Source organism: Podarcis tiliguerta (genome assembly GCF_965153285.1).
Source record: "Podarcis tiliguerta genome assembly, chromosome: 14".
Classification (NCBI taxonomy): domain Eukaryota; kingdom Metazoa; phylum Chordata; class Lepidosauria; order Squamata; family Lacertidae; genus Podarcis; species Podarcis tiliguerta.
This window is the reverse complement of record NC_139547.1, coordinates 8,791,359-8,803,715: the sequence shown is the minus strand read 5'-3', so window position 1 is coordinate 8,803,715 and position 12,357 is coordinate 8,791,359. Positions and strand designations below refer to the sequence as shown.

The 12,357-nt window shown below is 46.5% G+C and overlaps 1 protein-coding gene across 2 annotated transcripts in view; it reads left to right on the top strand.

The window, feature by feature from the left end:
- LOC310664189 (uncharacterized protein C15orf39 homolog) overlaps positions 1-6,544 on the top strand; it is a 47,560-nt gene extending 41,016 nt beyond the window's left edge. Inside the window, exons 3-4 of one of the 2 annotated variants that reach the window (XM_083412952.1) lie at positions 52-85; positions 2,589-6,544. In XM_083412952.1, the coding sequence (XP_083269078.1) occupies positions 52-85; positions 2,589-2,592 (38 nt within the window). In that variant the 3' untranslated portion in view covers positions 2,593-6,544. The remainder of the gene's footprint in view (positions 1-51; positions 86-2,588) is intronic. The other variant, XM_083412951.1, reaches the window with a different exon arrangement.
- The last annotated feature ends 5,813 nt before the right edge of the window (positions 6,545-12,357 follow it).

Below are 12,357 nucleotides of genomic sequence, written 5' to 3'. Positions count from 1 at the left end.
ACCCTTTCACTAACACACCAGATGATTTTGCATAACTTTATTTTTTTCCAGGTCCCACTTCACAGGCTGTCCTGCACACCTCCAAGTAGGTATCTGTTCTTTGTGTGGGTTTATGTGGTGTGCAGCTGCTTATAGTGGTGGAGACCAGCTGGTGCCCCCGGCCTCTGGACCTCCAGGGGTGCTTGGACTCCCAACTCCCATAATCCCCGACCGGCAGGTATGCTGGCTGGAGCTGATGGGAGTTGCAACCCCCACCAGGAATGGTGGGGTTTGTAGTTCAGCAACAACTGGAGGGCCAAATGTTCCCCCCTGCATTTTCCCTAAGTAGTAGAGCCCATGCTTTGCTTGCAGAAGGACCCTGGCTTTGTCCCCTAGCACTGGGATGGGGAAATTGGGTGCACTCTTAATGTTGCTGGACTCCAGCTCCCATTAGCCCCAGGCAGCATGACCCAATAGGCAGGGGTAGTGGGAAGTTTTAGCTTCAAAGGTAGCGAGTGCTGAAAACACACACACATACCCCAGTCCTAACACCCTCGCGATTCATCGCTGATTAGAGTTAAATGGACTAGTGGCTGGGTTCAAGGCATCTTGGTTCAAGGTGTGTGTGTGTGTGTGTGTGTGTGAGAGAGAGAGAGAGAGAGAGAGAGAGAAGGGGGTGGTGGAAGAAGTCAGAAAAGCAGATTCCTGCCTACCTTTGGCCCCACCCTCTGCCAACCAGCTGCCCTTGGCAGATTACTCTCAAGGCAATGCAGCTCTTAACTGAAAGAAGTGCCCCACCGCCTGCCCTGGAATGAAGCTACTCTGGCACTTTGTGAAATTTTGAATGGTAGTGCATAGCCAGCCTTGTTGTGGGGGTGTCCCTGAGCAGGCTGCAGTGGGTCCTGTCCCAAGGGGCTGGGGCTGCGGCAGCTGTCCCAAGGTGCCAGATGCCGATGCCAGCCTTGCTTAAAAACATACTTTGAACCTCGCTGTTCCAGTGTGAATTGCCTCGAGCAGAGATGGTCTGCTTGCAGCCACCTCGGCATGTGTGCGCTAATCGTCTCGTCGCTCAGCAGGCAAAGGGTGCTTAAGAAATCAATTGGAAAATGCAAGTGGTGATAAGCTGTCCTAAAGCATTAGGTGTCAGGGACTGGGCAGAGGAGGAATGGTGGAAATCGCCTCCCAAGCCTGACCCTTCCAGCGAAGAAGAAGACAGTTCAGAATTACAACAGGGGTTTGAGCGAGAACACAGCTCAGAGGCAGATGAGGGTGAAAGCTGGGAAATAGTGGGAGAGGAGAAGGAGGAGGAGGAAGAAGAAGAAGAAGAAGCACCAAGAGGGGGGCGACAGCTGGCGGACACAGTCCTTTTGGAAAGCATTCCTTAACCCCCTCCCAGAACCCGGCAAGCATTGAAAGTAGGAGAGCAAAGAGCTCAAAGGCAGAGGGCACTTTTCAGCACCTGTAGCGATGATGCATGAGTAAGTGGGAGAGACGGAAGGGTGGAGACTCACTCGGGACAACGCCATTATTCCAGGAGGCAGCATTCCTAAGCCTCTCTCTGTGAATTTTGAATAAAAAGCCGATGGTAAGAACTTTTGCTTGTCTTATTTTTTTCCTGGCAATCTGCCGTGGGGGTTGGTTCATCTGCCACCTGACATGAGCACTGCAAGTGTGGGCATCAATGGGTGCCACCTCTGTGATGGAGATTTCAAAAGGTTGCAGCGATGCTGCTATCCTGGAGTCTGCACTCTTGCTTAAGAACGTGGATGGGGAACTTGTGGCCATCCCAGGTATTTGCTGGGCCACAACTCTCATCAAACCCTGACCATTGGCCAAGCTGGCTAGAGCTGTTGAGAATGTGGAGTCCAGCAACATCTGGAGAGCTCCAGGTTCCCCAGCTGTGTGCTCCAGAACAAGATTCACCTGGCCCCCAGTTTTTTGCAAGGAAACCAGTATTCCATTGCAAATTGTCCAGTGGACTCCAGTTGACCTTCTTCCCTCTCCATGGCTTAAGAGGATCTTTGCACGAGCTAGATCAGGTGTACAGTCCACCTAGGGGCGCGGGGGGGGGGGGCACTGTGGTCTAAACCACTGAGCCTCTTGGGCTTCCCGATTAGAAGGTCAGTGGTTCGAATCTCTGTGACGGGGTGAGCTCCTGTTGTTCTGTCCCAGCTCCTGCCAACCTAGCAGTTCGAAAGCATGCCAGTGCAAGTAGATAAATAGGTACCGCTGCGGCGGGAAGGTAAATGGCGTTTCCATGCGCTCTGGCTTCTGTCACGGTGTTCCATTGGGCCAGAAGCAGTTTAGTCATGCTGGCCACATGACCCGGAAAGCTGTCTGTGGACAAACGCAAGCTCTCTCGGCCTGAAAGCTAGATGAGCACCGGAATCCCATGGTCACCTTTGACTGGACTTAACCATCCAGGGGTCTTTTACCTTTTTATCTACAGTCCCACCTACTGGGGGAGTCCAGGTGAGAGTCTGTTGCATCTTCTGAGTGAAGGCTGTGTATTTTCTGATCAGGTTATAGGACTGCGATGGATGGTTGTCTGTTGAGGGCGCAGGCACTAATTTGGCTGAACGTTTATTATTAATTTTCTGTTTCCACAGGTGATCTTGCAGAGGAGAGCCCAAAGATGGACACTGAAGCTTTATCACCAGACGTCTTGAAGTCAACAGATGCAACCAGATGTTTACAGGGTATGACAGCCCAGTCTCTCACCCAACACTTCGCAAGGAAGCATAAGCAAGGCAAAAAATATAGATTGGCTTCTCGTTTGCCCTCCAAGACCCGCCATCAAATAGATGATGATATCTCTCAGGGACCCTCCTCACCTTCTATCCAAAGGGATGCTGCATTAAAGGGAGCAAAGTTGCAGCCTGAGAAAGACTCTGCCTCTGTGGCCTTGAAGACCAAAGGACTGCCGCTTCACCCTAAAACTGCCGAGCAGCTTTTGCCAGCCCTTAAACTCCCCGGGGCTCTTAAGGTGAAGCTGGCCAAATCGGATGACAGGAAAACAGCCAGTACCTCAAAGGATCTCCATCACTGTAAGAAATCTATGGTCCACATCAAATTCCAGAATGCCCTTCGAGATATTCAGGGGCCACCGGCCCCAAAAGCTAAACGCAAGAAGAGGAGAAAGGCGCCTTCAGTGCTCCTGAAGAGGTACAGGCACCGGGTGCTGGGTGGTACAAAGGCCTACGCTTTGCCCCCTCAGTATCCGGACCTTGTTGGCAAGCGGATCAGGCACTTGTACGAGGAGAAGGACGGGACAGAAGCGTGGTACCCGGGATTGGTGGTGCGGATTCACAAATACCACAAGAACCCTCTGAAGACAGTTTTCGCGGTGCAATATGACAGTGAGCCTGATTGGCAATATTACCTCGAGATTTTGCAGGACTATAAGAAAGGCTGGTTGGAGGTGGATGAGTGAGTGAGAGTGTGTGTGTGTTTGGTGTGGGTGGGGAGAGTGAGATAATGTCAAATTGGGTCATCCTGCTGGCAGATTGGAACCCCATTAGCAAGGTGCCTGAAAGCATAGCTATGTTCCATGGTCCTGGGCATCTCCCAGGCCTAATCTCCATGCTTTGGAGAGGCTGATGAGGACTCTCTCCAGATGTTCCTCTGGTGGCGTGGAGCCCACCAAATGCCACAGGGCTCCACATGTCTTCAGGAAACCTTGGCATATTGCGGTAGTTTGTGGTGGCAGCCATGTCAAAGGAGGAACATGGGAACAGGACCTAAAGTTCACAAGATGGCTTCTGTGCTCTTCCTCCCAGCACCAAAGCACACTGCGCTTGCTGCTGAATGAGGCAGCTGGCTACTAGTCTTTAAAAACTCCTCTGTTCAGGGTTGAGGTCCAGGTTTGAGGATGCCCTTGGTCTGTTTGCCGCTGGTGGGCATCCTTTTGTGTTGGTGGGCACTGGCAAATATAGCTGGCCGCAGTGATACAGCTGTCACCCTCTAAATTTCCCACAGTGCTCCAGAGTGACAGCAGGTCAGGGGCATTGTGGGAATAGAAAAGCTGCCTAGCACTGCTTAGAGGGCCAGCGAGAAAAAAAGGAGGTGTGGATCCCTGGATCCCTGGATCCCTTGCAAACCACGAGACTTCCATATATTGTGAAATGATCCAGACACAATTCTTAAGCAATTGCCAGTTTGGGTGCTGGAGAGGAAAGATTTTGCTTGGCAGTTTGTAGATCATTGTCCTTCCTGCTGCCTCCACACCCATGACAAAAAGAGAGAATCCAGCATTACTGGTCCAGGGGCATCAGAGGGCAATGAACTTCATCTGTGACCACTGGCCCTATTTGCTCACCCTGGTGAACAATAGCTAATGGTTCATTGTGAACACATTGATTTTAGCTGCTCTGCTACCCCTTGCTGTTGCAAGGAGAGAAACAAACCATGATCCCTGGCTCAGCATTCTTGCCAACTAAGTCAGAGTAGATCCATTGAAATAAATGGACTTAAGTCCATGAATTTCAGCCGGTTGGCTTTGAATTGGACTAGCACTGGATCCAAGCCTATGTCCATGTCAAGAACCATGGTTTGTTTTGTTCAAAAACCAACCAACCATGCTCAGCACCTGAGGTTTGTTCATGGCTTACCTCTTGGGTGGTTGATTGAGTGGAAAAAAGACCGCTATTCCATAGTTTGAGACATAATGCTATGCCCAGAATCATCAGTTTGTTTCTCCCAATGGGGTGGAAGAAAGCAGCCCAGATCATCATGTTTGCAGTAAAAGCCATTCACCCTGGTTTGCCACAAAGTGTGGATTGGGCCTGCAGTTTGGTTGATTTGCTTGTTGAGGCAGCAGGCAAGACTGGTGGGTGGATGGAAGAGAGGAACGGATCCTTGCAGCATGGAGGCGGGAGCTGTTGCAGCTTCGTCTTCTTCCTGCTTTCTTGAGGCCTCCAAAAAGAGATGGGCAGCACCTTTCAAGAGTCCTGCCTCCCCCACTGGCATTGCAGAAAGAGCTGAATTTCATGGGTTTCCTTTTCCTGTAGATGAATTTCACTCATGGGAGGTGCCATGCTACCTACCCGACTCTGGTTTTTTTTTTTATGCCTCTCTTGCCAAATTCACTTGCTCAAACCATGCAGGTGAGGTGGAAGCCCAGTTTTCTGAGTTACTGAATACGCACGACTGAATACGCCTTCCATACAACAATACGTATGGATGCAAAGTATCACCGCACATAGAAAGCTAGCAGGCCATGGTTCTATTTCACCCCCTGATGTGCTACTTTTCTAAGTGCGGCAGGTTTTTCCTTTTCTTTTTGAGGCTGGAGATTTGTGAAGCATTCAGTCTTGGTGGCCTCCACCCGTCACCATCAGAAGAGAATCAGCCTGGGAATAACTTCACCATTTCACCTGCTTTCTGTGATAACAGTGACCCATGATTAATTCTAATGGGGACCACTTGATACATTTTTATTTTTTTTAAAAAGACAGTTTCCCTCCTGTGTATGTATTTAAAAAAAGGGAAAACAGGTTTGAAAAGTCCTGGTTTCTCCATAACGTCAGTGGGGACATGGCTCCTGTACTTAAATGTTTGGGGGTTTTTGTGGCTTAAACTACCACATTTTAGAAATGTGACAGCTTGGCCTTTATAAGGAGTTACTGCTGTGTTCAGATCTATTTTTATTTTTTATTAAAGGCTTCAAATTTGGTACTTTATTTTTGTGCAGGTTTTCAAAGCAGTTCTTGGTACTGTTTGTGGACTTGAGATCATTTATTTTTTTAAAGAAGCTCTTGTGTATATTAAAGGGAATCAGAAAGGAAAGTATGAATGACAGATTAGCTCTGTCATGTGCAAATCGTCCAAGACACCTGAAGATGTGTTTGTGCTGGTGGCAAAATTACTGTTCTGAAAAAAAGAGACGTGAGGCACTAATGGAAGATAGTTTTAAGGCAGGACTGTGGTGCTGCCCAGATGTTCTTGGGCTGCAACTCCCATCCGTCCCTGGCCATCCTATGAGAGTTGGGTGTCTAACAGCGGTTGACCCTCTCCCTGCCACACATTGAAACTTGCAGTGGACTGGAAAGCTTTGGATATGACAAAGTCCCTTTCCAGCCAGCTCCGGACAGAATTCAGAGACTAGATGTGTGTAGAGAACACAGCACCGCAAGCTGGGTCACAGAGGAAGTGATTTATCTTAAGCAAATCTTAGGTGAGGGATGCATCGCGATGCCCCTTGTGCTCATGTGATAGTATCTAGAGGCAGCACTGCTTGCCATTTTCTCCTCGATATTGTTGTTGTTGCTATTGTTAATATTATTATTTCCGTGGTGCACTGAGTGTGCAGATCGGTTTGGAAAGGGGCGGGGGAAAGCCTGCTATTTCCCCACCTTGCGGTCCTGCCAGACAATTTAAAAAGGGGTCTTTTCTCCGCCGCATTTAAGTACTGTGCAACCATTTGGAAACAAGTGTTTGATACTGTATATTTTGTACAGAGTTCCAATGAGAGCACCTTGGCCTTTTTATTTAAATAAAAAAAAAGTTTTGTAAGGATACGATTTCTAAGAGGTGCTTCACCAAGATTAAAATGTTTGTTTTGGAACTGGTGTGTTGCTGTCTTCTCTTTGCGTGTTCATTCATCATTCTGTTTAATAGCAGACCGGGGTGACCTGTCGTTTTTGAAAGTGCAATGGAACCACCCCAAAATACAGCAGTGCTTTCAATGCACACCAGTGACTCTCTAGTCTAGTGCAAGTCTACACATTAGTTTTTTAAAAATCCCCCAAATGGCCTGTCAAGAACTTGGATGCTTCCAGGACAAATAGAACATTGGAGAGTCCATTAGTTGGTGCCAAACTGGGTCTTTGACCCGGGTGAAATAAAGCCCTATCGTTTCTTAATTTCTAGGATTTAGGGGGTGGGTCCCCCCAAACATATAACATTATGAATAAAAAGAACACAACTGGCCTGTCTAGAACAGGGTTTCCCAAACTTGGGTCTCCAGCTAGACTACAATTCCCATCATCCCTGACCACTGGTCCGATTAGCTAGGGATGATGGGAATTGTAGTCCAACTGTTTTTTGGAGGCCCAAGTTTGAGAAACCCTGGTCTAGAAATCCATGAACAACTGGCAGGTAAAGTAGGGGAAGGAGAGCTTTTTCAGCCCAAAGACTGAACCCCCTTGCAGAAACACTTATAAATGTGTGCGTTGGGGAGGGGGCAAGAAACAATAGTGGGTGCAGGAAGTTGGACCTGGGGGACCAGGGTTCATATCCCCACTGAGCCATGAAGCTCACTACTTGGCCTAAAATGCAAACCATGTACAGCACCTTGAGCCCCTTTGGAGGAAAGGCGGGATAGAGATGCAACAAACAAACAAATAAACAAAACACTGCTTTTTACTCTGTTTTACTGGCGCTGTGGGTTAAACCACAGAGCCTAGGACTTGCCGATCAGAAGGTTGGCGGTTCGAATCCCCGTGACGGGGTGAGCTCCCGTTGCTCGGTCCCTGCTCCTGCCAACCTAGCAGTTCGAAAGCACGTCAAAGTGCAAGTAGATAAATAGGTACCGCTCTGGCAGGAAGGTAAACGGCGTTTCCGTGCGCTGATCTGGTTCTCCAGAAGCGGCTTATTCATGCTGGCCACATGACCCGGAAGGTGTATGCCGGCTCCCTTGGCCAATAAAGCAAGATGAGCGCCGCAACCCCAGAGTCGGTCACGACTGGACCTAATGGTCAGGGGTCCCTTTACCTTTACTGTTACTTATATACATAACTGTAATGGTTCTAGGGGTTGCTCGTGTGTAAGCCGGTGCAAACACCTGGCTGGATTGCCTGAGTGAACCTTTCCTGTCCGGGCATCCACTCACCCGTGGCTGTCTCAATCGCTGGCAGAATCCGTCAGTGGGCGTTTCTTAAACTTCTTCCAGCAAAGAAGCTCTTTGACGCCTAATCTTCTCCTACTCTCTGCGCGAAAGCCTTCTGCGCAAGGAGGGCATGGGTAGCGGAGGACCTCTACTCTCCCCGTTGGTCCCCGGCAAGGAGTCATGGGACCGCCTCGCCGCTTCCCCCATCTGCCCCCCTTCTCCACTGGTGCTATGCTGATTCTCTTCCCCAGAAGATGGGCTGCCTCTTCCAATCCTGGGACGCTCTCCGGAATCCCTCTGGATTTTGCTCTCTCCCTCCGGCACTGATGGCAGTTCCCTGACAATAACCAACCTGTTAGAAACAAAACCAGTATGCTAAAAGAAAAGCTTTTCAACACGTTGTGAACAAAACTATTCCCTTCCTGTAGGACAGAAACAAAACGTTTGCAGAAAACAAGTCTCGCATGAGGAACGGGCAATGCAATAAAATGATAGCACCATTCACATTTGATGTATATAACAGCCAGGGGGAGGATCCCATTGGCAGGTCTTGGCACCTCTGGAAACACAATCCTAAAGGGAAGGTGGACCCATGTTTAAAATGGACTTTGGTCCTTTTTTTTAGCTTTGTTTGGTTGAGGATTTCCTCCTCTTTGTTGTCTTGGCAGATTGGGGATAAGGTAGCTTCCAGTGTCACTAAGAGAATACATTTGCAAAGAGCTTAGAGAGTCACACCAATTGTAAAATCCACCTTTATTAGGGCAACCAAAACAGTGACAATGTAAGTGTGCACGCGTTCGGATTTTCTTCTCTTTTTAAAAATTTAAATTGTAATTTTTTTAAAAAAAAATTAAAATTATAAAATTATAAAAATTTTATTTAGTTTTTCAGATTTTAGAAATTTACAAACCATTATCCAATAACCAACATAAAAAGAGAATTCTGAAGAATATCCTGGACTTCCCTCCTCCCCTTTGTGGGTCCCTATATTAACCTTTTCCTCCTGCATCTTGTCTATTAATCCAAATCTACATACTGTATAATAACCAAAATTCAACATTAAACTCCAAGTGTTATTCCACTCCTCCTACTAATAATTTTAATTGTTTACAATGGTTTTTAAGGTGTTATATACTTTCCCCATTCCATATTAAAATTTTGGTCTTCCTGATTTCTGATTCTTCCAGTCATTTTTGCCATTTCTGCATAGTCCATCAACTTAATTAGCCATTCTTCTCTGGTAGGGACTCTCTCTTCTTTCCATCTCGGCTATTAACATCCGGGCACCTTCATGGTAAAAGTTTGGGGATATGGGTGGTAAACAATACAAAGCGTTGGGTGAGGGTGGTGGTGGTGGGATGGCTGATACTGGAGCCATAGAGCAGGGGTCAACAAACTTTTTCAGCAGGGGACCGGTCCACTGTCCCTCAGACCTTGTGGGAGGCCAGGCTATATTTTTTTTTGGGGGGGGGGGAGAACGAATTCCTATGCCCTACAGATAACCCAGCGATGCATTTTAAATAAAAGCACACATTCTACTCATGTAAAAACACCAGGCAGGCCCCACAAATAACCCAGGGATGCATTTTAAATAAAAGGACACATACTACTCATGTAAAAACACGCTGATTCCTGGACCATCCACGGGCCGGATTTAGAAGGCGATTGGGCCGGATCTGGCCCCCGGGCCTTAGTTTGCCTACCCATGACATAGAGGGAATTTGCATTCACACACAGTCTTGGTAGAATGCGGAGGGTGGGGTGGGGTGGAAAATACACCACAGAGCTTCATTTAAATATGACATCCCCCACTCCATTTTTGTTGTCTGTCTTGTCCAATGAAGCATTCTAGAAAACCCAAAAGCTTGCACACTTTATTTTGTAACAGCTTGGTTTGGAATTCGGAATTTTTCTATATGGGCTGACACAGCTACAGTTGCCTTTGGGTGACAAAAACCAGAAGCAACCATACAGGTCTGGGGGCAAAACCAGTGGCGTAGCGTGGGTTGTCAGCACCTGGGGCAAGGCAAGTAATTTGCGCCCCCTAACCCGGGGCAAGGCAAGTAATTTGTGCCCCCCCACTGCACTGTCCCTCCCCTAGATAGTCCCTCGCTCTCTCCGCACTGCACCGCACGCCTGGCACCCTCCCCTCCACAGTGGGCGGCGACCCGGCGGCTCGGATTGGATTCGCACAGCCAGCACTGCAGTGAGAGAGAGTGAGTGAGCCAGGTAGGGGCAGAGAGCTGCGAGTGCGAGCGCCCCCCCCAGATGTTGTGCCCGGTGCGGCCGGCCCCCCCTGCACCCCCCACGCTACGCCACTGGGCAAAACACACTCTACAATAAAATTTACAAAAAGGGTCTCTTCCATACCTAGTGTGAGAGCCAGTGTTGTGTAGCACTTAGTGTGTTGGATCGGGAACCTGGGAGATCAGGGTTCAAAACCCCCACTCAGCTGTGAAACTCACTAGGTGACCTTGGCCCAGTCACTTCTCTCAGCCTCACCCACCTCGCACGGTCGCTGTGAAGATAAAATGAAGAGGAAGTGAACTATCTTTGCCACCTTCGGTCCCTTGAAGGAAAGGCGAGATATAAATGCAACAGAAATAGATACAAATTATTACGCAACATATTATAAATACAAAACAATGCAAGATACAATGACAATGCGATCGACATACAAACTTTACATCGACATACAAACTTTACAACTTTGTAACACGCTCCCTACCTTGCTACAATAGGCATGTCATTTACTGCTCTGGAATAGCTTAGTTGGGGGGCAAAAGATTCCGGCATTGTGCGGGGTGTGTGTGTGTGTGTTGGACTAGAATCATAGAGGTCCCTTTCAACAGTATTATTCTGCTTACCCAGCTTTTGGTAAACGTGTAAAATGATTATAACATTCCAACACAGATTTTTTGTGTGGGGGGCATTCTAACTTTTTCTCTGAAACTTTAGTTTTTGATTAAAAAAAATGTACTCAATACCAGAATTATTATTTTTTAATGTGTTCAAGACTAGGATCTTTAAAAATGTGGCAAACTGCTTAAATATGGTTGCTAAAAGATAAGTGGCCCGTAAACTGTTGTTATCAAGTAAAATATTCATTTGTGAAAGAAGTTGTTTTATTTATTAAAAAATCTGTGTATACTACTCACTGACAGAAAATATCAAGATGGTGTACATCAACATATACATATAAAATGAGATAAACATATTTTTCTCTAGCGCAACCTTCCCTTTCTTTCGGATTTAACACCCCAGAATGTCTGGCAAGGAAGAAAGCTAGCCTGACTTGGTAAAATATGCTGAAAGACACAATGTTATTGTTGCATCCAAACAGCTGACAGCCTTTTTCTCTTTGTCTTGCAGTTTCCCCCATAAAAGACCTGTAGCAATGACTTCCCTTAAGGCCATGAACTTTGGAATCCCTCCTTGAAGCTGTTCTTTTAGCAGGGGTGGCATTTGCAGCAATTAGCAGGTCATCTGCTCCATATTTGGCTCCATATTTCACCTCTAAACATCACATTTTACTTAAAGGCACAGGAGCCATAGCCCACAGGAACCCTGCCCTGTTAATACATGGTCTCCCAACCAGGTTTGCTCAATATGTAAGTAATATGGAAATGTGTGGCAAAGTCTACTCCAAACATCTGAAGGGCACTAGGTCAGAAAAGGCTGTGGTTAGCAAGTCAGACCCGGTAGATCCTCACTTGACCATGAAGCTCATTGGCTGACATTGGGCTAGTTATTCTCAGCCTAACCTACCACATAGGGTTGTTGTGGGGGGAATGAAATTAAAGCCCTTGGTGCAAGAGCAAGATAGAATTGCAATTAATACCAATAATCCATCTCCTTGGCTGATTTAATTGTTTGTGAAAGTACTCTGCAATAGGCATCGAGGAAGCCCACAGAGAAGTCAGTGCTTGCTCCTGCGGCTTAAAAACACAGCAGCAGGAGAAAGCAGGTTTTTTAAAAAAACCAGAAGCATTTTTACTTGGTATTATAGGTCAGGACATTAATAGGCAAGATGTTAAATTATTTTTATATGCAACAACTGCAGCAAGAGTATTGTTAGCCCAGAAATGGAAACAAGAAGAAAGTCTGACGAAAGAAGAATGGCAGACGAAATTAATGGACTATGCAGAATTGGACAAAATGACAGGAAGGATTCAAAACCTGCCAGGACAGAGATTTACAGAAGATTGGAAGAAGTGTATGAATTATTTGAAGAGCAACTGTAATCAGCAAATTACACTAGAAGGACTACAAGGAGAGTGTAAGGAGAGTGTTGTTTTGTACAAGAAGTTTTGTAAGGAGTGTTACAAAGTAGAAAAAGATAGAGATATTGGTTATGAGTTTGAAATGTAATAGGGAAGATAAGAAATGCATACTGAGAGATTAGATTGGAAAATTTTCAGACAGGATTGATGGAAGTCAAAAATTTCAATAAGATGTAAAAGTATGTTTAATTACTGTTGAAAATGATATGTTAAAAAAACTAATAAAAAATTATATTAAAAAAAAACAAAAAACACAGCAGCACAAAA